The 20,674-nt window shown below is 36.3% G+C and overlaps 3 protein-coding genes across 5 annotated transcripts; 1 reads left to right on the top strand and 2 right to left on the bottom strand.

The window, feature by feature from the left end:
* Nucleotides 1–18: 18 nt before the first annotated feature.
* LOC110909040 (casein kinase II subunit alpha-2) lies at nucleotides 19–4,427 on the bottom strand. The gene is made up of 10 exons (XM_022154053.2): nucleotides 4,022–4,427; nucleotides 2,219–2,348; nucleotides 1,889–2,083; nucleotides 1,603–1,760; nucleotides 1,414–1,504; nucleotides 1,257–1,322; nucleotides 1,095–1,177; nucleotides 639–702; nucleotides 462–530; nucleotides 19–349 (listed from the first exon to the last, which is right to left on the bottom strand). Exons 1-10 carry the CDS (start codon nucleotides 4,342–4,344, stop codon nucleotides 290–292), a joined length of 1,239 nt encoding a protein of 412 aa, XP_022009745.1. The 5' UTR covers nucleotides 4,345–4,427; the 3' UTR covers nucleotides 19–289.
* A 932-nt stretch (nucleotides 4,428–5,359) lies between these two features.
* On the bottom strand, nucleotides 5,360–8,689 carry LOC110909042 (ribonuclease III domain-containing protein RNC1, chloroplastic). The gene is made up of 5 exons (XM_022154054.2): nucleotides 7,730–8,689; nucleotides 7,229–7,433; nucleotides 6,272–6,472; nucleotides 6,104–6,190; nucleotides 5,360–5,996 (listed from the first exon to the last, which is right to left on the bottom strand). The coding sequence occupies exons 1-5, from the start codon at nucleotides 8,536–8,538 to the stop codon at nucleotides 5,679–5,681; spliced, it is 1,620 nt and encodes a 539-aa protein (XP_022009746.1). The 5' UTR covers nucleotides 8,539–8,689; the 3' UTR covers nucleotides 5,360–5,678.
* An 800-nt stretch (nucleotides 8,690–9,489) lies between these two features.
* Nucleotides 9,490–12,595, top strand: LOC110909043 (BTB/POZ domain-containing protein SR1IP1). 3 transcript variants are annotated; one of them, XM_035983292.1, is made up of 5 exons: nucleotides 9,490–9,946; nucleotides 10,022–10,091; nucleotides 10,214–10,762; nucleotides 11,226–11,762; nucleotides 11,908–12,595. In XM_035983292.1, exons 3-5 carry the CDS (start codon nucleotides 10,385–10,387, stop codon nucleotides 12,418–12,420), a joined length of 1,428 nt encoding a protein of 475 aa, XP_035839185.1. In that variant the 5' UTR covers nucleotides 9,490–9,946; nucleotides 10,022–10,091; nucleotides 10,214–10,384; the 3' UTR covers nucleotides 12,421–12,595. The 3 variants fall into 3 exon arrangements, with proteins under 3 accessions (XP_035839185.1, XP_035839186.1, XP_022009747.1); XM_022154055.2 differs by having other exon boundaries at nucleotides 9,568–9,930; XM_035983293.1 differs by having other exon boundaries at nucleotides 9,498–9,946; nucleotides 10,022–10,762.
* Nucleotides 12,596–20,674: the final 8,079 nt, after the last annotated feature.

The following is a 20,674-nucleotide window of genomic DNA, read 5'->3' as shown; positions in this document are numbered from 1 at the left end:
AAGTTTCAACAATGCAAAAACCAATACAAGATGAGTACTCGGTCTTTAATACAAGTGAATTAAAGTAACAAAAATTATCTGATATGTTCAAGAATCTTTAGTTTATTTGAACATAAACATGGTAGACGGCTAAATAACAGCAATTTGACCAACATAACAGTATGACAGTTATGATTTAGGAAAATATAAATCAAACGAGAAACGACAGAATACGAGTCTTATTACTGATAGGGCCATCTAAACACAACGGGTGTATCAAAGTCGTTCTATAACATGTGTCTGTGCCCGATTACTGTGTCCGCATCCTGCTGTTTTCTGCAGCCCGTACTTGCATGAAGTAAGGATGTGCCTAAAAAAAGACATTAGGCAATGATTTCAATACGCACTGATAGATATTGTATGTAACCAATGCAATATTAACCGTCTATCTAGTATGGTGCTAATATATAAAAATTAATTACCATTGCTTCTTTTGCTGTGAGCCTGTCCTGGTGATCATAGCGAAGAAGTTTATCCAGAAAGTCAATGGCCTGATTGATAATCGACATACAGTTAGAACAACTGTTTTTGAGTTTAGTAACACTTACAGTTATTATCAAACTAATCTTTTACAAGTTTCCAATATCAGATTTAATTACCTCTGGAGATACTAAATGCTGATTATCTGCATTCATAAATTTGGACCATGGTTTCCTGCTATGCCTGTACACACACACATATACCATTTAACTTAGGGGCTGTTTGGCAACTTCTGAATGGTTAAGTGCTGAACCAGTAAGATATGTGAACCATTAAGTGCTGAACCAATAAGAGGTCTAAACCGTTAAGAGCCAATATAATGCTTAACCGTTCAGAGGCAAATGTCTGACCAATTCAGATTAGAGGTCTTAACCATTCAGACTTACCATTCAGACATCTGCTCGCGAAACAAACAGCCTGAACCATTAAGTGCTGAATCAATGAAAGGTCTGAACCATTAAGAGCCTCATTAAGAGGTAAACAAACAGCCCCTTACTTGCAAATGATATATCTATTCCACCAATTAAAAATTGGACAGCACACATTTTCTTATTGAAAAAAAAACCTTTTTTTACCTTCCAACAAGAGCTTCAAGTTGTGGTTCAAGCTCTAACTGATACTTGTTCAAATATGCATTTAACTCATCGGTCCCAAGCACCTGCAGTCGCAATTTTAGATCATTAAACCAGACTACTTAATATCTTAACTACCATAACTTGCAACATATAACACATTACCCTTGCAATTTTCACAAGCTGATCCTGGTTATCATGGCCATAAAAGAAAGGTTCCTTACGAAATATCTGCATCAAACATTAAAACAACTATAAGAAGAAAGCGCAAATCACAACAAGCCCTTGTTATATTTTGTTATAAATGACAAAACCATCTCACCATTCCAGCAAACATACAACCAAGGCTCCACATGTCTAAGGAATAGTCATAGTCTTGCAGATCGACTAGCAGCTCAGGCCCTTTGAAATATCTATTATGTAGTAAGAAGGATACAAACTTTGATATAACAACAGCCTAAACGTGAAAATAATCAAGTTCAGAAAACGGAAAGAATAATGATAATGATACCTTGATGCTACACGAACATTGTACTCTTTTCCAGGATGGTAAAATTCAGCAAGGCCCCAATCTATGAGTCTGAGTTTTCTCAACTCATGGTCTATCATCACGTTATGAGGCTTAACATCCCTGTGCATTATTCCTTGCGAGTGACAATAATCCAAAGCCTGCAATCTCACCCATATTGGTTAAACATATCAGAAATAGAGGTGAAATAACAATACATAGATAGGATCACCTGACAAGAATAATCTTACTCCAAAATCTATTAAAGAAAAAAAGAGAAAATATTTACCTTGAGAAGCTCATATATGTAATAACGTATATCATAGTCTGTCAATGTTGGATACAAGACCTTAAAATCTGTACTGTTCACGAACTCAAATATCAAGCTAGGAGTTTTTGAGTGCTGGTCTCTGACAATATCCAATAGTTTGATGACATTTGGGCCTCCACAAAGATTCTGAAGAATTTTTATCTCTCTTTTTATCTACACAAAAACCATTAACCAAACAATATTTATCAAGACTCAGTAAACTATCAGACACTGTATTTTTTCCAACAACAATTAGCAACTTTTGTAGAATTTATTACTCATAATATAATATGAAAAAAGAATCCTCACTTTCTTTTTCTTCACAGGCTTGAGAATCTTGATTACACACTTCTCATTGCTGTTCACATTTATCCCTTCAAAAACTTCACTATATTTTCCCCTTCCAACTTTTCGAACAACTTCATAGTCATCCTGATCACTGAAACCCAACATAAAATTTAAAGTAAGCTGCGAGGCTTAAACATATCAAATGTAAAATGACACTGCACAAGATAAGTAGCATAATCCAGTAACTCAATTTACAGATGCAAAGTTCAGATCTTAAGAGATCAAGGCGCAAAGCAAGAACTTCACGTCCTCGAGGCGTTGCTGTATGCACAACCAGAAAAGTTCAATGTACAACCAAAAGCTGCTTCACTCACATTTCTTTTACATATCAGCCTTTTTTATCAAGTAAACCATTCATAATTTCTTCACCCCTTTAGTTAGTTTCATATATCAGCCTCCTAGAGACCCTAATTTGACCCAGATGTGTATGAGACACCGCCTCATGACCCTGAAGCATTTTCTGAACTCCTCACACCTCAGGTGCGCTTTTTGAAACCAAGATTATTAGACTAAGAGATTCAATAACTTTAAGTTATGAAATAAAGATCTAACTATTTTTATGTATCAAGCATTTTTATCAGGTAGCAGTGACTATACCGGACTAAAAAATTAACAAAATCCTCAATCTAAACTAGAAAAGAGCCTTTGTTCCAAATACTACAATCTGGTTCAAGGCAGGTTATATAAACTGCTGGTCTAAGCGCATTTAATTCACAATTCTCTGTCTGATCTAAGAAGATAATGAATATAAATTCAAATTTAAGTAGATGCTAACTTCTAGTCTTCTATAAATTTAATCGCTTAGCTTTTAAGGAGTATACTAGCTCATATTTTAAGAACTCACTCGGCCAGACCAATTTTACTAAGTCTCTGGTTTGGAAAGTCTAAAGACCTCAGTTTTAGAGGTGTGAACTCTGAAAAAGATTCCCTTTGAACCATAAATAATCACCATGGATGCCTTTCTTCCAGGCAAGGGAAGATTAAAAAAAAGAGAGATGTAAATGCTTCATAACAATTAACAAACAACGTAATTACCAAATAATCTCAGAACTAGTAGCAGTAATAGTAAAGTGGTAAAAAACAGAAATTGGGTACTCAACTGGATGTTTTAGAATCAAGCTGAGAGTTCAATGAATGTAATGATTTGGACTTGCTTATAAAAGTTAATAACCATGATATGTTTATAGGATAGTTATAAACAAAGCCAACCTATAAAGGTTGGTCCTTAAGATATAATAACTATAGGATTGTAGGAAGTGAGTCATTTAGATGTAACTTAAAGAAGAGCAAGGCCCAACCTACTAGCCTGGTCCTTAAGCAATTGAAAAAAAAAACGAATTCCAGATTATTCAAATGCATAAATATACCAAAAATTTATTCTTTTCTTGTCTTTCTAGGTATACTATACTAAATATGGTACCTAAAAGGCCAGGAAACAAACACAAGTATCCAGAGAGTTAACTGGATTCCAAATTTACAGCTTTATCACATACTTCTGTTAATTATAAACTCCTAAGTACCAGTCCTAATACAAAAAAAAACTATCCCCAAATTAAATCCCTATATGGAGAGTATGCAATCCTCCATGAAAAACGTATGAAATACATTTTAAATACTGAGTGAATGCAATACAAATCTCAACCCTAATGGCAAAGTGAACAAATTCAGACTAAAATTAAGCCAAGTAGATGCAGATATAACCAAACAATCGAATCATAAATGAAACCTAAAAATCTAGGGTTTAGATTATTTCGATTAAATTACCCCCACTGAACAGTAAGAGCTTCGTAATCCCAATACTCCCTGGGGCGAACAACGTTGACGTCAGCGTAGACTCGAGATTTCGACATGTCTATTGTTGAAACGTTGATGGAATCGTAGAGGCCGAGATCGGCGATCTGTTGGAAGGAGGAGGCGGCGGCTGGATTGGGGAAGAAGGGAGGAGAGGGGCGGTAGAAGACGGCGGCGGTAGCGGCCGCGACAGCGATCGCCGGCGAAGGGAGGAGAACAAGGATTGAAAAGATGAAAAGGAAAGAGTGGTGAGTTAAGGAGGGGAAAAGAAGAAGGTGTGGTGAGTCATTGCACATGTGAATGTCATATGCATATGCTGCCACCGCCAAATCGCACCATTCTTCAATCCACTAACAAGCCCATTTCATTTGCCAATCGGTTTTCTACTTTCAAGTGCTAAACTTTTAGATACTTTATCTTAGGATATTTTGGGCACCCTCGGTTTGGGCCATTCGGTTTCAATGGGTTCTCGGCCGCACCCTCGGTTTGGCAAATCGGTTTGAAGTGTGAGGGTACGTCGAAAGATGGATGATCGCTTCATCGGCTTCCACCCTGTATGCATTCACGTAGTTTTGAAAGTGGAGATGGATGATCAGGTGGCACGTGAAGGAGTCCGAGTACACTTATAGTTGTTTCGGTTTCATAAAAAGTAATATGTATTATTTTGTTAGTAGTTATAGTGTTATGTTTTTTAGATGATATAGTTGTTGCGTCTTAAACATACACCGTTGAGTTTATGAGCTCAAGTCATATGTATTAGTGTTCAAATCTACCTCCCATGGACATGTATATCCTTTAAGTCATGTGTCATATACTCATATGTATAACATGATGCTCAAGTCATATGTAATAGTGTAAAGAGATGGTTTAGATAGAAAGAGAACCACCTCCCCCTTATAATTGTGGAAGAGTCTTCTATTCAAACACGAGGCTTGCGGGCTTAACCTGATGGTAAATCTTAACTTGGGCTTACGAAGATTAGGCCCACTTAAATTTGGTCTAACGCATTTGACTTTGGTCTAATTACAATACTTTTATTATTTACAATAACGATGACGTAATTTACTTGGTAAGTTAAATTATAATAACACAATGCCTCTATTATCGATTAAGATGTTAAATGTGTTAATTTTTATAGTATCAATTAAGATGTTAAATGTGTTAATTTTTAGAGTATCATCATGTAAACCAAAAAGGTTAGTTGAATATTAATCAAGTATAACAAAGATTAAACAATCAGTTCGGTTTAAACAGTCAGACTCCAGTGTTTCACTGACAAAACCAAACCATATAAATTTCAAGCCGGCTGAATTGATGAATACTAATTCTTTGTGTGATTAATATTACAACCCAATGTCATCTCAACATAACATGAGCAATATAAAGCACTAAACTTTTACCCAAGCCAACATATTCTTGTATCGATTTTGATTCCTCAAGTGTCATCCATAAAGTATTTAAATTTTACCCCTGTAGTGACACCAACCAACAGGCTTTTCCCCTAGTTATACAAACAAACCCATATAACTATTTTGTCAATCAAAGATAAACAAATGGTACATTAATCTACATGCAACAACCCAAAACTAGCCCCTAGCCCAAAACTGAACCATGGTCAGACAACAACGGCTCACACGGCTTTAGGCTGAGTTTGTTCAAAGTCAAAAACCTCAAACATGAGCCGTCTAACATCGGGCTTGCCGTAGACAGTATAGGAAAGCCCATGAATGGCTTGTTGGACCGAGGTGGTTGCCGGGTTCCTGAGCCTTCGGTTGTGCTCATATGAATCTTGTACTTCCTCGCTATAAATAATGAACCGGTGAAGATACTTTTCCCTTAGATATTTGCCACAAAATTTGTTCATAAGAATTCTTCTGTGTTTTTCTTGTAACCATGTTCCTGGTGCATCTATATGCTTTATAAGCAGCCTCTCCGCCATTACAAGATCCTGTAAAGTTGACTTTGAATATTAATTACTTTATCCCGACATTATAAACTTACTATTTGACCACTAAGACCTAATTTAGAACTGATTATAAGTGCAAAAAAGCTTACCTGGATCTTTTGGCCGACATATTCTAGCCGCTCAAAGCAAAACCGAGGATGCTCAAATTTATACTTTGATGGATGCAAGAAGGCAAGCTGCGTCGCAAGGAAGCATCTCGAGATGAGTGTAAATTATGCAAGGTTTAATGTAAACAAAGAAATTAAAAAATAATTCACCTGTAACCCGAGGCCAAGTTCTATGTTTCTGGCGTTGGTAATTTCTGGGATTCTATCTTTAATTTTTAAAGGATATCCTAATGTATTCATAACTTGAGGTCTAGAGTCAAAATCCCATATGTTTCCTCTGAATCTATGCATCCCTGGTGGAACACAAGCCCTGAAAAGCCTCGGGTGAGCAAAAAGGGCGTCTTCAGGAGGCTGCAAAATGTAAATAGAGAAAATGCGAGTTGACAATTCTGAGTCAAACTCATAAAAAGAAAGATATGCTTTGACTTCTTAGGTCAATTCAAAATCATGCATAATTTTATGACGTTTTGTTTGTTGTCGAGGGTGCATGAATTTCACTTGACTGTCAACATTCAAAATTAAATAGCAAGTCAAAGGTAAAAACAATGACTTTTCAGGTCAAACTGATTAATTTTTATACATTCACACAAAATATACATTTGTGTTTTATTATAAGTTCCAGCATAAACTTCAAATTGTAGCATTTGTAATAAAGTTAGATAAATCAGATAGTGTTTGTATTTTTACAGAATCATATGCCCATTTGAAGTTGAAAATCAGTCCATTAGGCCAAAAAGTCAAAGATTACATCTTCTCTTGACAGAATATTATGAATTCGCAACTTCAATTCGAACACACTAGAACAAAATTTACGATCCCCTACTTTCCAAAAGATAGCATTCTTTGACTTTTGAGGTTAAACAATGGATTTAGAAAGGTCACGTTCTCATGTTTGATAAAGGTTTCGACTTGATCACAAATGCAACACCATTACACCAACATCAAAAAGTAAACTTTTCTTAAAATCTAACGGTATTTTCACTTTGTAAGTCTAAATATAATTAGCATCTTCGCCCAAATTGTCAAAAGAAAATATTCTTTGTTTGTCTTAGCCATGAGAGTAAATATACTATTTATTATATAATCATGAAGTTTATTAGAGCTTGCCTTATAAGCAGCAACGTCTTGCCAACTGAGTTTTCTCCCTTCAAATTCTGCAGAAACATAGTCAACATCTTCAAGTTGTCTTCTTAATTTAGGCTGACATTCTTCATCTTCAGGGTCCATTCCAAATACTTCAAAAAGTACACGATAAACTTCGGGCATACCGAAACAAAGGTATATTGCTCCAAACAAAGCCCAAAACACAGACCTGCGCATAAAAATGTAATCTTTAATCATATATGCAATTTTAGAGCTAATAGTCTAATACATCACTTAACAAGAGCACAGCGATATGTGCTCTGTCCAAAAATAGATGCAACTATACATGACGTAAGACTTACGAGCAACAATAAAACAGACCTAAGATCTTCCTAACTAAAGATTTAATATCCAAATGTAATCTTCATTGCATGAGAAACCAACTACTATTCAATTCAATAACAATTTCAGACCTAATAAATGAAGACCAAACTGAAAAAAAGAAAAAAGAAAAATAAAACTTACTTCACAGGCGGTTCTCGTTCTTTTCTAACAAGCTTATCCATGTCATCATACTGGAAAATCAAGTTATGCAAGCTAGCAGCTTTAACCCACTTAGGCAAAAACTTCTTCCCAATCAAAGCATAAACCCTCTCCCTCATCGGGCCAGGCGATTCCCGAGGATACCTCTGCAAGAAAAACTCAGCCAATGCCAATTCAAGAACATACTGACCCAAAAACCCCAATCTTGAATGCCCAGACCTCACATGTCTTGCATTTGTCCTCTCACAATGAGGATGCCCAAAAGCCAAATACAACAATGTATCAAACTGCTTAGCTGGATTATCATCCCCATAATTCTCAGAAGGTTCTAGAGGGTACCCAAGAGCCTGTTTAGCCTCCAACAAATACTCATCAATCCAAGTTTTATCAGCATTGTTAAACTTCATAGAGGGTAGACAAGAACTGAGTAAAGGGAACTGCTTTAGTGACAGTTGTGGGCTGTTGAGAAATCTTTGAGCTAGTTTTGCATCATCTAAAGGGGGTTTGAGGATGAATCGTTTTGGGGGTACTCTTTTGTTTGGGGAAATGTATTTCTTGCGTTGTGAGAGCTCTTTTAGGAGTCTTTGTGGGCTGTTTTTGGGGAGTTCTTGTTCTTGTTTCTCTAGTGTGGCGAAAATTGTGAGGTTTGGTGAAAAGGGTTTGCGAAAAGTGAGATTTTGGAAGTGGGTTTTGACTGGGAAAGGTGAAAGTGAGGAGGAGAAAGAGAGGTCATGAGTGCGATGATGAAATATGGTTGAGTTTGAGGGTTTTAGTGGAGATGAAAGGTCCATGGGGTAGGGTTTGGTTGATGAGGGATTAAGATTGTTGAGAGATTGAATTGTGGAATTGGGGGAACATGGTGGTTGATGATGGAGGTTTTGTAGGGGTTTTGGGGTGGATAAGGTTATAATGAGTTCTTGCGTGAGTATATTGAAGATGATGAACGCAATGGGGTTGATTGGTTGAAGATGATGCATATATGGACTGGGCTAGTTTTAGGTTGCTAAGTTTCTGGGCTTGCTTCATTTTATTAAGCCCACCAAACCAAAATCTAGTGGTCTCAAAAATTTGTCATTTCATCCACTTCGTTAACTACATCCAAAATTTCTCTTAAATAAACATACCGTTGTACGCCTGTGTTTAGGTTCAATAAGATCATGTCACGTGTCCTAATACAATTGAAAACACCCATATATTGAGTAACGTTAGCGCCTCTGATGGTGTTTGTGTGGTTAATGTTACGTGCAATGTCGTCGGTCTTACACTCCTGTCATAAGCATCCCACTGATGTTACATTTAGCATCCATACTTTCTCCTATAACTTCAGAAGAAAAGTTTGGAATAATATATGAACGATCTATTAAATCGTATGACCACAACCGTAGAGCTCGGGGTAACAAAATGAAGAAGACGAGCGAAATAAACATTCTGATGAAGATGTAATATTGGAGATGAAGATTACCCGGATGACTAAAATTGTAGAGAAAAAGGGAGTCCCGCCGGTCTCTTTAGAATTCTTTTTACATTTTTTTATATTTGTCTAAACACAGGTACCATGGTAAAACATGGATGCCAACACCCATGTTTGAGGGGACATTTTAAGGAAAAAGTGGTTAAAAAGGGTATATCTAATTGTTAGAATTCCTTTGTCACTACTTCCGAAAAAAGAAGCAAATTTCCACATCACCTTAAAAAGGGTATATTCCAATTCTCAAGTCTCGACTCACCTTTCTTGACCCATTAGTGTGGCCAGGAATCATCAACAACAAAGGTTAAGTTGGACAAACTCTCCAAAACCAATTGCACTACTACCACACACTCACAATCCTAACCTCATAAACTTTTATAGATAAGACTCTTTTATCCTTCTCTACATTATGGGCATTTAATATTTTTGTTAAATAAATTGGTTTGATTTCATTCAAGAACTTTAGTAACTGGCATGATCAGGAATTCAACTAAATCTCATGCAGCCAACGATACAGTGAAATACGCATCGTTGGGATTATTATTTTTCGTTGTCCTATGTAGGACATGAATAAGGTTAAGGTTGAGAACTAAGATTGCCAAATCATCAACATGGTGGATGTTCATCAAGAGATATCCGAGTTACCCGCAACAGTTGGCAAGCCTCCTACAAATAAGGAGCTTAATGCTGATGCCATGAAGAGGATTAGCGATTGGTTTGATTTCGTTCTTGTTCGTCTTATACTGCCTTTTTTCGTTTAACGTTAATCTTCATAGAAAACCTCATTTATTTTCCAAAATTAGCAGGATTTTCTCCCAAGAGATCCCAAGTGATGTTAGAGTTTGTGTAGGAGATGTTTCTTTTCCGGTACACAAGGTACACATTTTCTATGTTCTTGTTAAATTCATATTTTATATAATTTCTCAACTTGTGAATCAAGATTTTATTGTTTTAACTTCATAAGAAGTAAACATTTTAATTCCTTTTATTGGCTGAAGTTTCCCTTAGTCTCAAAATGTGGTTATATAAAGAAACTACTATCCGACACCAAAAATGCCGATCTTTCTGTAGTCGAAATCCCTGATATCCCAGGCGGGCCAGAAGGATTTGAACTTGCCGCAAAGTTTTGTTACGAAACACATATCGAATTATCTACATCAAACATTGCAATGGCAAGATGTGTCGCGGAGTATCTTGAAATGACAGAAAAATATTCAACTGGAAACCTGGTATCAGTAACTGAAGCCTATTTAAACGATACGGGTCTTACAAACTTATCTCGTGTAGCTTCCATTCTGCAATGTTCTGGAAATCTCTTACCGATATCTGATCGAGTGAAGTTAATTGATCGATGTGTAGAAGTTATTGCATTCATGGTCACTGATAAAAGTCGAGTTTCTCTTGTTGACTGGTGGGCTGAAGACTTGATTGTTCTTAGAATTGATATCTTCAAAAGGGTTCTTGTTGCACTGGTTTCAAAGGGATTTAAACAGTTTGCGCTTGCTCCGGTTCTAACGCTTTATGCCCAAAAACGTCTTCGAGGTCTGGTGAGATCCCTTTCTCACATGCAAAATGGACGGGTCGGGCTAGTTAACTGGTTGAAATGGGCATGGGTTGGGCCATCTTTTACACCAGCCAAAATGGGTCGGGCTAGGTTGAGTTGACCTGCAAAAGGCCCAAACTAAAAACTTGTAATTTTTTAAAATGAACTTTATAATAACTACTTTTTCTAATATAACAATTTAAATATTGTAAGCTTTTAGATTCACTTGTGTCGCCTTTGACCCGTTTGTTCATAATCGCTAACGGTCAGTAGTTTGTAATTAGAAATCAAATACAATTATTCAAGATGTTAATCACTTGTAATTTATATGTAAATGATATGTAGTCATTTTGTAAAACACAATTTTTTTCATATAAAAGCTGAATTTATTATGTACTTACTGAGTAACTGCTCATTGTTTACCATATTAACATCTAATCTTGTATATATCTCTTTTAAACAAACAGGAAATCTTTGGAAAATCCAAGAGAAATCTTGACCCGAAACAAAAACACGAGAAGCGGGTTGTATTAGAAACGATAGTTGGCCTTTTACCAAGAGAAAAAACCGCAATATCAATAAGCTTTCTTTCAATGCTGCTTCGCGCTGCCAAATATCTAGACACAACGGTTGCATGCAGACTAGATTTAGAGAAAAGAATGGGCTTACAACTCGGGCAGGCGGTTTTAGATGATATATTAATCCCTTCTCGTTGCTTTGATGGTGATACAATGCTTGATGTTGATACAGTGCAACAAATCATGTTAAATTATTTTGAATATAATTCTACGGGTTTGGATGACGTAAACTATGATTTAAACTTCGTTCCGCCATTACAAAGTGACGATGAGAATGTCGGGAAGCTAATGGAGAATTTTCTTGCTAAAATAGCTTCCGATCGAAATTTGTTGGTTTCAAAATTTATCAGTTTTGCTGAATGTATTCCAGTCGAAGTTCGTGTGACAGAGGATGGAATGTATAGAGCTATTGATACTTACCTGAAGGTATGCCCTCTTTTTAGTATTTAATTTGATTAAACATTGTCGTTCTAAGGGTAACGGGTCAAAGTAGGTTCAGGCGTGGAATCTTTGATCTAGAAATGTCATCTAGACTTGTATATTGATCAAACTTTAACTTGGAATCTTTTAGGCTCATCCAGCTATAATTGACATGGACCGCAAGAAAGTGTGCAGCTTACTGGACTGTCAAAAGCTATCGCGTGAGGCCCGGGCCCATGCAGCCCAAAACGAAAGGCTTCCGGTTCAAACAATGGTTCAAGTTCTTTACTATGAACAGCAACGGTTAAGGGAAATGGAGAGCAGCCCGATCAACAGTGAATCTCAAAACATGGTATTAGATGATATCTCGAGATTAAAAAAAGAGAACCAAGAGCTCAAATTTGAGCTTATTAAGTTGAAAACACGACTTAAAGAAATCGAGATGTCGAATGCCAATAAAACAAGTGTCAACAATGCTACTGGAACCACTGCTGCTAAACCACCATTGCCTGCTAAGCCACCATTGCCTAAAAAATCATTTATAGGTTTGGTGACGAAAAAGCTTGGGAAAATTACACCATTTCTTCATGCCGACGGGTTTGTGGCTTCGGGTACAAGGGGTAGGAATAAACCCAATAAAGATCGAAGGCATTCGGTATCTTGATATGATGATTTTGATGTGTTTCATACTGTAAGCACTCCATTTGTAAAAACTAATGTCATATTGTAAAGGTAAAACGTGTTTTATCTAGTATAGTACATGAGCATGTATTGAACTTGAAATTATTGTGATAATGTATCAAGATTTAAGAAGATGTAAGTCGTCGGGTATATATCAATATGATTGTAATCACAAAGAAGATAACAAACGTGAAGTGGAAAGTAAAGAAGATGGTAATGTTTTGGAGTTGCAAAGAAAAATACATTTTCGGTATGAAGTTTCCACTCACTTTTTTTTTTTCCTGAAGACAATAACAAAAAAAAAAGTATTATTATTATCTATATAACATTTGCAAAGACGCATGAACAGTAGCTATAATCTATATAACATTTGCAAAGACGCATGAACAGTAGCTATAATGTTTTTTTTTTTTTTTTTTTTTTTTTTTTTTTTTTTTTTTTTTTTTTTGCGTATCACTCACATATGCTATTTCATTTTGGCCCCTTTAGGTTTCAACTTTTATTCCTCCAGTCCTTCTTCTTTGTTAATGTATTTATTATTTTTCTATCCCCCCCCCCTCTACCCCCTTTATTTTCTTAATTAGTAATTTTAGCCCTTACTTCATTTTACATGTTATACAAACTAACCCCTCTAATTTTCAACATTCTAGCTTTACCTATGCTATATCTTTTTGGCCCCTTTAGGTTTCAACTTTTATTGCTCGAGTCCTTCTTCTTTGTTAATATATTTATTATTTTTCTATCCCCCCCCCCTTGCTACCCCCTTTTATTTTCGTAATTAGTAAGTTTAGCCCTTACTTCATTTTACATGTTATACAAACTAACCCCTCTAATTTTCAACATTCTAGCTTTACCCATATATCACATATAATATACATTTTCAACCTATTAAGTTTTTTACTAACTTAATTTTCGTTCAGTAACTTTCGTTCGCTAATTTGTCGTTGTCTTTAAAAACTTTGTAAAACCTTTTTTACTCCCTCAAGTCTCTAAAGTTTCGAGCTTACACCTACAGGTGACATTGAAATCATCAAATACGTCTAAATGCGTTTTCCATATTTTTTACGCATTACGTAACGATTGGACTAATACATTCGATATTTGCGACGTACTCGCGCTGCAACGCGCATGTGTCATATTTTTTTCATATTTTTAATGCATTACGTAACGATTAGACTAATACATTCGATATTTGCAATGTACATGCGCCACAATATTCTTTTGAACATATTAGAACTTTATTTTTTGGTTTCTTTTTTTTTTTTGTTACTAGAGTGAGTATCGGTACCATAATAAGGCATAACAATACCAATCGAATTCCTCTTTCCGTTGGTACATAAAATGTCGGTATCACACTAATTGAATTGATACCGATAGAAAACCCGCTGCGTAGCGCGGGTTATCCCTCTAGTTGATATAACATTTAACTAAGGGTGCTTGGCATAATATAACATTTTAACCCTTTTACTTTTTAGTTTTATTATCTTACCTCAGCTTTGAGCATTTACGTTTACATATTCTTAGTTTTTTATAAACTTTGTAAAATATCATTTTAACTCCCTTGAGTTTCTAAAGTTTCAAGTTGACTATTCTTTAACTTTAAAAAACACTATTTTCTTCGTAATTTTCTTTTAGAAATGAGTCAGATCAAATATAATACGTTTACGTGCTTATTTTTACATATGTTTTCAGTTGATCTACGTTTTAACGTAAAGTTTATTCTGAAACGAGTCGGGTCAAATTAAATATACTATGTTTTCATTCGACGGTAAAAATTCAAGTTACTTTACATTCACCAACACAATGCACAACGAGTTAAATATATTCTTATTTTTATGTATGTGTCTTTATAAATTCTAGTTTGTTTACGTTTCAACGTAATTTTTTCGGAAATGAGTTAGGTCAAATATAATACGTTGCCGTGCTTATTTTTTTGTACAATTTCCGTTGGTATACGTTTTAACATAAACTTTGTTCGGAAACAAGTCGAGTCAAATATAATATCTTTTCATTTGACGGTATAATCAAATTACTCTAGGTTTCGACGTTGCTGCAATGCACGACGGGCAATATTACTAGTTGGATATAAAGTAGGCAAAACCAAAAACGGTAAAATATGAGACTCGGTTTCAGTGTATTTATTGCATACACTTTCATAGATGATACATGTTAGGTAGTTGAGCTACCATTAGATGTGTGTTAGGTAGCGTGATAATCATTTGACCTTTTGTATTCATTTACGCCTAAGACCATATACAATGGGATTTTTTTTCACCTCCACAGGCGGTGATGTAGCAACCAAGGACAAGGAGCTCACAAACAACCTATTGTGCGGCTCGACTAATTTTTGATAGGGAAGTCTGTGTGGACGGATGGGTGAATATATATATTTGTGTTTTTTTGGAGAAAGAAACAATGGTGGTTGATGAAGGAACTTGTGTGGTTATGTCACACTCTCAATTTCCACATGCGGAGTTTTACCGCGATGCGTGTGACTGACCAGGATCTGACCACTAATCATGTTGAACAAACCATTTAAAATCATAAAGCTTCACTAATAACATGATTAGCGATAAAGTTTAATTGTCCAAAACACAGTTTATGTTGCAGCGGAAAAATAAGTAAAACCCACCAAGACTTAAAAACCACAAGTTTAATAAATGCTCAAAGCATAGAGTTTTAACAAACCACCCACTCCAGCCGATTGCAATGCCCGTCCATAGCTGTACCTACTGACCTGCAAAGGATGCAACTACGTGTCAACAATAAAGTTGGCGAATTCACAAATTTGAGTTTAGCAAATGTAAAGTTCACAATGTTTTTTATTTAAGTATGACTCGGGTAGCTATCCCTCATCACATGACTAAACTTTGTTTCGAATGCTGACGTTTTGTTTGTACCCTCATGTCACACCCCTATTTTCCACGTGTCACCGGTGGGCCCGGTGGGGAGTATCGTGACGTAGTTGATATCATCATAGTCAAGCAACACAAATTTAAAATGCACAGCGGAAGCAAAAAGATAGATTTATTTCAACCAAATAAAATTGTAATATTTAAGTATCACAATATAGTTGAAACAGATCCACAGGCGGATCAAAATAAAGAGGAAATATAGTTTAACAAATTTGACATCTAAGCTTGCGAGACTTCTAGATGACGCTAGGAGAGGCCAGCCTATTACGCGTAGTACCTGCACTTAATCTTTTTGGGAAAATACGTCAGTTTGCACTGTTAATACAATTTAACTGACTCATTTTGAAAAGGTTTGAAAATTGATTTGAATGCACATGGCACAAAAGATTTTTTTATAACTTGGGATAATTATTTGAATATAAACTTGTAAAAGATTTACATGTTTCTTATGCGTCCAGTAGCCCGGGTCTACACCGGGTTAAGGATCAATAGACACACCACTTGGTATAGTCCCGCAACGGTTTTTTAACCCAACACCGGCGGTTATACCTTAATAGTTATTTATGCACAACGGGTGTACGCCTACACTCGCATGCTTAGGTCGTGGCCATTTCGTGAAATGATGCCCCAGGATATCCGGGACATGGTCATTAACCCCCCAAAGGCTTTAAGCAAACAAAACAATTTAAACAGGACATTTCAATGATTTAACCTATATTGGATCAAAGATTCAATGCCAGACCAAGCGGTATTTTATATACCGTACCCCAAGCCCGTATAGGGAAAATATTTAGAAGTATTTACCTGAGCAAGTAAAATCACAGAAGCAAGTGCAAATATCTTTTATTGGATCTCCTATTCTGGAACGAAGGTTTATAATAACCTATTAGAATCCTAACAGGTCTTTAATTTAGCCTAAGCTTAGACCGATTAGTTTTAAAGAAAGAATACGGTTCAATCGCATGGGAGGCGAAGACCGGTTTAGAATGTGGTTTTGACCCTACAAGCTTGCATGCTTGTTTAATATGGGTAACATAATCACATTCTGGATTTTGAGACAATAAGGATATGGTTTGACCCGTTTCAGCTAAAATGTGTGAACTAGTTACATAAGCCGATCCGAACGCGAAAGTGCGTAACGGGTAACCATATGAATCATATACAAGTTTCCTGAGTTAATATGTACTAAATATGTTGTGATATCAGTAAGATATCTTCTATTACGCCCAAAATGATTTTAAACACAAAATATGCCTCATAAGGGCATTTTGGTCATTTTAAAGGGTATAAAAGAGTTTAATTAGTAACCTGAGTTACAGGTCTGAATAAATCAGTAAATATACTTAATTTAATAAGCTACAACAGTAGGATATCATATATATGCGAAATTTATTAATTATAACCATATTATGCACCGAAGGGGCATTTTGGTAATTTCATATAAACCTAAAAGGTCAAAACTGGAAATCTGAGTTTAAAAACTTTGTTTACTGTTATAATATAAAAATTTACTGAATATATCAGTAGGTATCAACCCTTATATATATAAACTAGTTTTGATACATACTATGTCGTAAAAATGCCTAAAAATGCGATTTGGAGCCATTTCCGGGTTTTGAAAGAAAAGCTGATATTTTATAATTCCAGAAGGCTTAAAATAATTTATTTAACATAAAAAATCAGTAGAAAAAAGTTTGATGTCAAAAGGATTTATAAAACTCATTTTATAGCCCAAAAGGGCAAAACCGGCAATAATCAAATTAAGCCTAACACTCTAAGACATGCTTAGCCTAAAAATAAATAAAAATCTTCCAAAATCCCAAAATATTATTTTATATCAGTAAGTAAAAAGTTTGATATTAAAATTTGGGTTTAGATAGGCTATATGCTAATTACGCCAATTAATTATTAAGAATGCTTCTAATTACGCTAATGAGCATAACTCTTAATCTAGACCTCAAACTTGGTGTAAAATTTTAAGTACAAGTTTATAAATCAGTAACTAAGATGTCTACTCTTTTACATTTTCAAAAATCACATTTTAAGGTGAAGAGGGCATAATAGTCAACATTTAAGCAATTAACGGAAACATGCATATGAATTAGATGTCGAATGAACCAAGTTGTATAATCACAGAGGGTTATACTAACATGGAAATAGGTCCAAAAGAAGCTCTAAGGCAATCCTAAACTTGGCTTAAACGGGTCAGAACTGAAAGTCAAAGCAGAAGTCAAATTATGCGACTTTCGGTTCCAAACCGAGCTTAAACTGAAAATTGTCGAGTTGAACATGTTGGGACATGTTCTTACATTAATTACCAAGTTATATTAATGATCAAACAGGTTGCATGTATCCTACATTGCTAATTATGTATTAATTTGGAATTAAGCATGTTGACTTTTTAAAGTAAGCTTTGACCCGACAATTGACATAATTAGAGTGGGAATTTGAGAATGCCCTTTTAAGGGTTTATTACCCACATAATTACCTACTTATAGGTACTTTTAATTCGAGATTTGACTGAGTAATTGTTGTTTAATCTCGAAGTCAAACCTTAATTACGATGGTTTGACTTTTAGCTAATTACTAAGCTAAACTGAACTAAGAATGATTAGGAACACTTACAAAGGTCCTAAATATGATTAGGGACTTAAGAGAAACTTGATTGCTGTCCAGAGAAGCTCCAGAGATGCTTGAAGTTGAGTTTGAATAAGCAAGTCCTAAAGTTCACAACTTCTTCTTATATAGTGCACCAAATGTCACAAGATCTTGCCAAGGAAGTCTACAATTGTTGTGAGATGATCCCAGGTGCCCCTATGTGGCTATTTACTGCCTACCAAGTCCCTGAATTCGAATACCACCCTAATAAGGCAGTGGAACTGACTGAACCGGCAGCTGTCCATTTTCTGCTGCCAGCGACAGGCTTACGGACCGTAAGCCAAAGCCCTTGCGGTCCGTATGCTTCTCTTGTGGACCGTATGCTTATATGGTTACGGTCCGTAACCGACCCTGGTCTGATACGCCCAGATATGCTCCTTGCGGACCGTAAGCTTAAAGCCATACGGTCCGTAACCGATGGCCAGAAGCCAAAAATCATGCAAACTTCCAAACTTTGACCATGCAAAAGTGTAATGTCGAATTCTTAGGCTTTTACTGCTGTAAGGGACCATATGGGCAGGCTTTTGCATGCCTTGCATGCACTTACACCTCTTGGCACTTTGTGGCATATTTGAAGTGACGGAAATTTCAAGAATACATGTTTTAGGACATGTATTAGCTCAAGATTAAATTCCTTTCTCAAGTCTTACAATTTTTTATTTATTGTAGTAACATTTTAAGAATTCATTGTTCATATAAAAAAATTGAATTTTATTTATTTAGAACTACCGGCTATATTTCCGATGTTTATTAAGACGACTCGATAGGGATGGGATTGGTACAGTACCTGTACCTATACCCGTACCAGTACCGAAAATACCGGTACCGAATTTGAACAAAACTAGGTACCAAATACCGTACCAAATATATAGGTACGGTACGGGTACGAGTACGGGTACTGGTACGGGTATTTTCGGTACAGTACCCGCTTGGTACCATTTTGTTTTTATTTACTTTTTGAGCACTTGTACGAGTACTAAATATGTAAAATTGACATGAGTACCAATATAGTACGCGTACCAAATAGGTAAAATTGGTACGAGTACCAATACGATACAGGTACCATATAGGTAAAATCAATACGAGTACACTATAAATACCATAATATGAAATAAAACATAATACAAAAAAACTTTTAAAAGTATACATAGAATTCGGTACCAGTACCCGTTTTTACCCGTACCCGTACTCGTACCAATACCGAAAGTACCGAATAGCAAAATCAATAAAACTGGGTACCGATACATGTACCAAATACCTAAAATCGGTACGGGTACAGGTACGGGTACGGGTACGGTACGGGTACGAGTACGGGTATTTGGGAAAAAAAGCCCATCCCTACGACTCGAGGATCTTGGGATTTATAACTTGGGTCGATCAGAGGTATTTTAATAACATGTCGCCCTTGGGCCGTTCAGAGGTATTTTAATAACATGACGCCCTTTCCAAATCCTACCATACACCCTTATTTGATCCGGGTTCCTGACACGTTTGTCCCACATGACACGTGTCTTTATTCTATTGGACATGAATTTTCGAGGTGTTACATCCTCACCCCCTTAAAAGAAATCCCGTCCTCGAGATTTACGGAAACAATTGAGGGTATTTCTCTTTCATTGTGGACTCTAATTCCCACGTATACTCGGGACCTCTACGGGCGTCCCATTTCACCTTGACAATAGGTACAAGCTTCCTTCGAAGCTTCTTTACCTGTCGATCCTCAATCGACACAGGTTTTTCCACAAATTTCAAGCTCTCGTCTATGTGCACATCTGTGTGTGGTATGACTAGCGATTCATCAGCTAGACATTTCTTCATATTGCAGACGTGGAATACATTATGAATACCGCTGAGCTCTTCAGGTAAGTTTAACTTGTAAGCCACTGACCCTACACATTCGATGATCTCGAATGGCCCTATATATCTCGGGCTTAACTTACCTTTCTTGCCAAAATGCATCACCCCTTTCCAAGGTGATACTTTGAGCAAAACTTTATCACCAACCTCAAACTTGAGGGTTTTCGCCTTTTATCAGCATAGCTCTTCTGCCTATCCCGGGCAGCTTTTAGGCGGTCACGGATCTGGAAAATCTTGTCCGTTGTCTCAAAGACTATATCAGGACCTGATAATTGAGTGTCTCCTACTTCTGCCCAACAGATGGGCGTTCTGCACTTCCTACCATATAGTGCCTCAAAAGGTGCAGCCTGAATGCTGGTATGGTAGCTATTGTTGTAGGAGAACTTGACCAAAGGTAGGTGCTTATCCCAGCTACCTCCTAAATCAATCACACATGCACGAAGCATGTCTTCCAAAGTTTGAATGGTACGCTCACTCTGCCCATCCGTCTGAGGATGGTAAGCCGTACTGAAGTTTAAACGCGTGCCCAAAGACTGTTGGAAACTTTTCCAAAAGTGTGATGTGTATCTGGTATCTCTGTCAGAGATAATAGCCACTGGTACTCCATGTAGGGACACAATCTTATCGACGTATAATTGGGCTAACATGTCAGAACTATAAGTTTCCTTAATGGGTAGGAAATGTGTTGACTTAGTCAGTCTATCAACTATGACCCATATAGTATCATTTCCCTTCTTTGTCTTTGGCAATTTGGTGATGAAATCCATCGTCACCATTTCCCATTTCCAAGTGGGAATTTCAGGTTGT

The sequence above is a fragment of the Helianthus annuus genome, chromosome 14 (genome assembly GCF_002127325.2).
Source record: "Helianthus annuus cultivar XRQ/B chromosome 14, HanXRQr2.0-SUNRISE, whole genome shotgun sequence".
NCBI lineage: Eukaryota > Viridiplantae > Streptophyta > Magnoliopsida > Asterales > Asteraceae > Helianthus > Helianthus annuus.
Note: the sequence above shows the minus strand (reverse complement) of the source record. Positions and strands in the feature narration are given on the sequence as shown.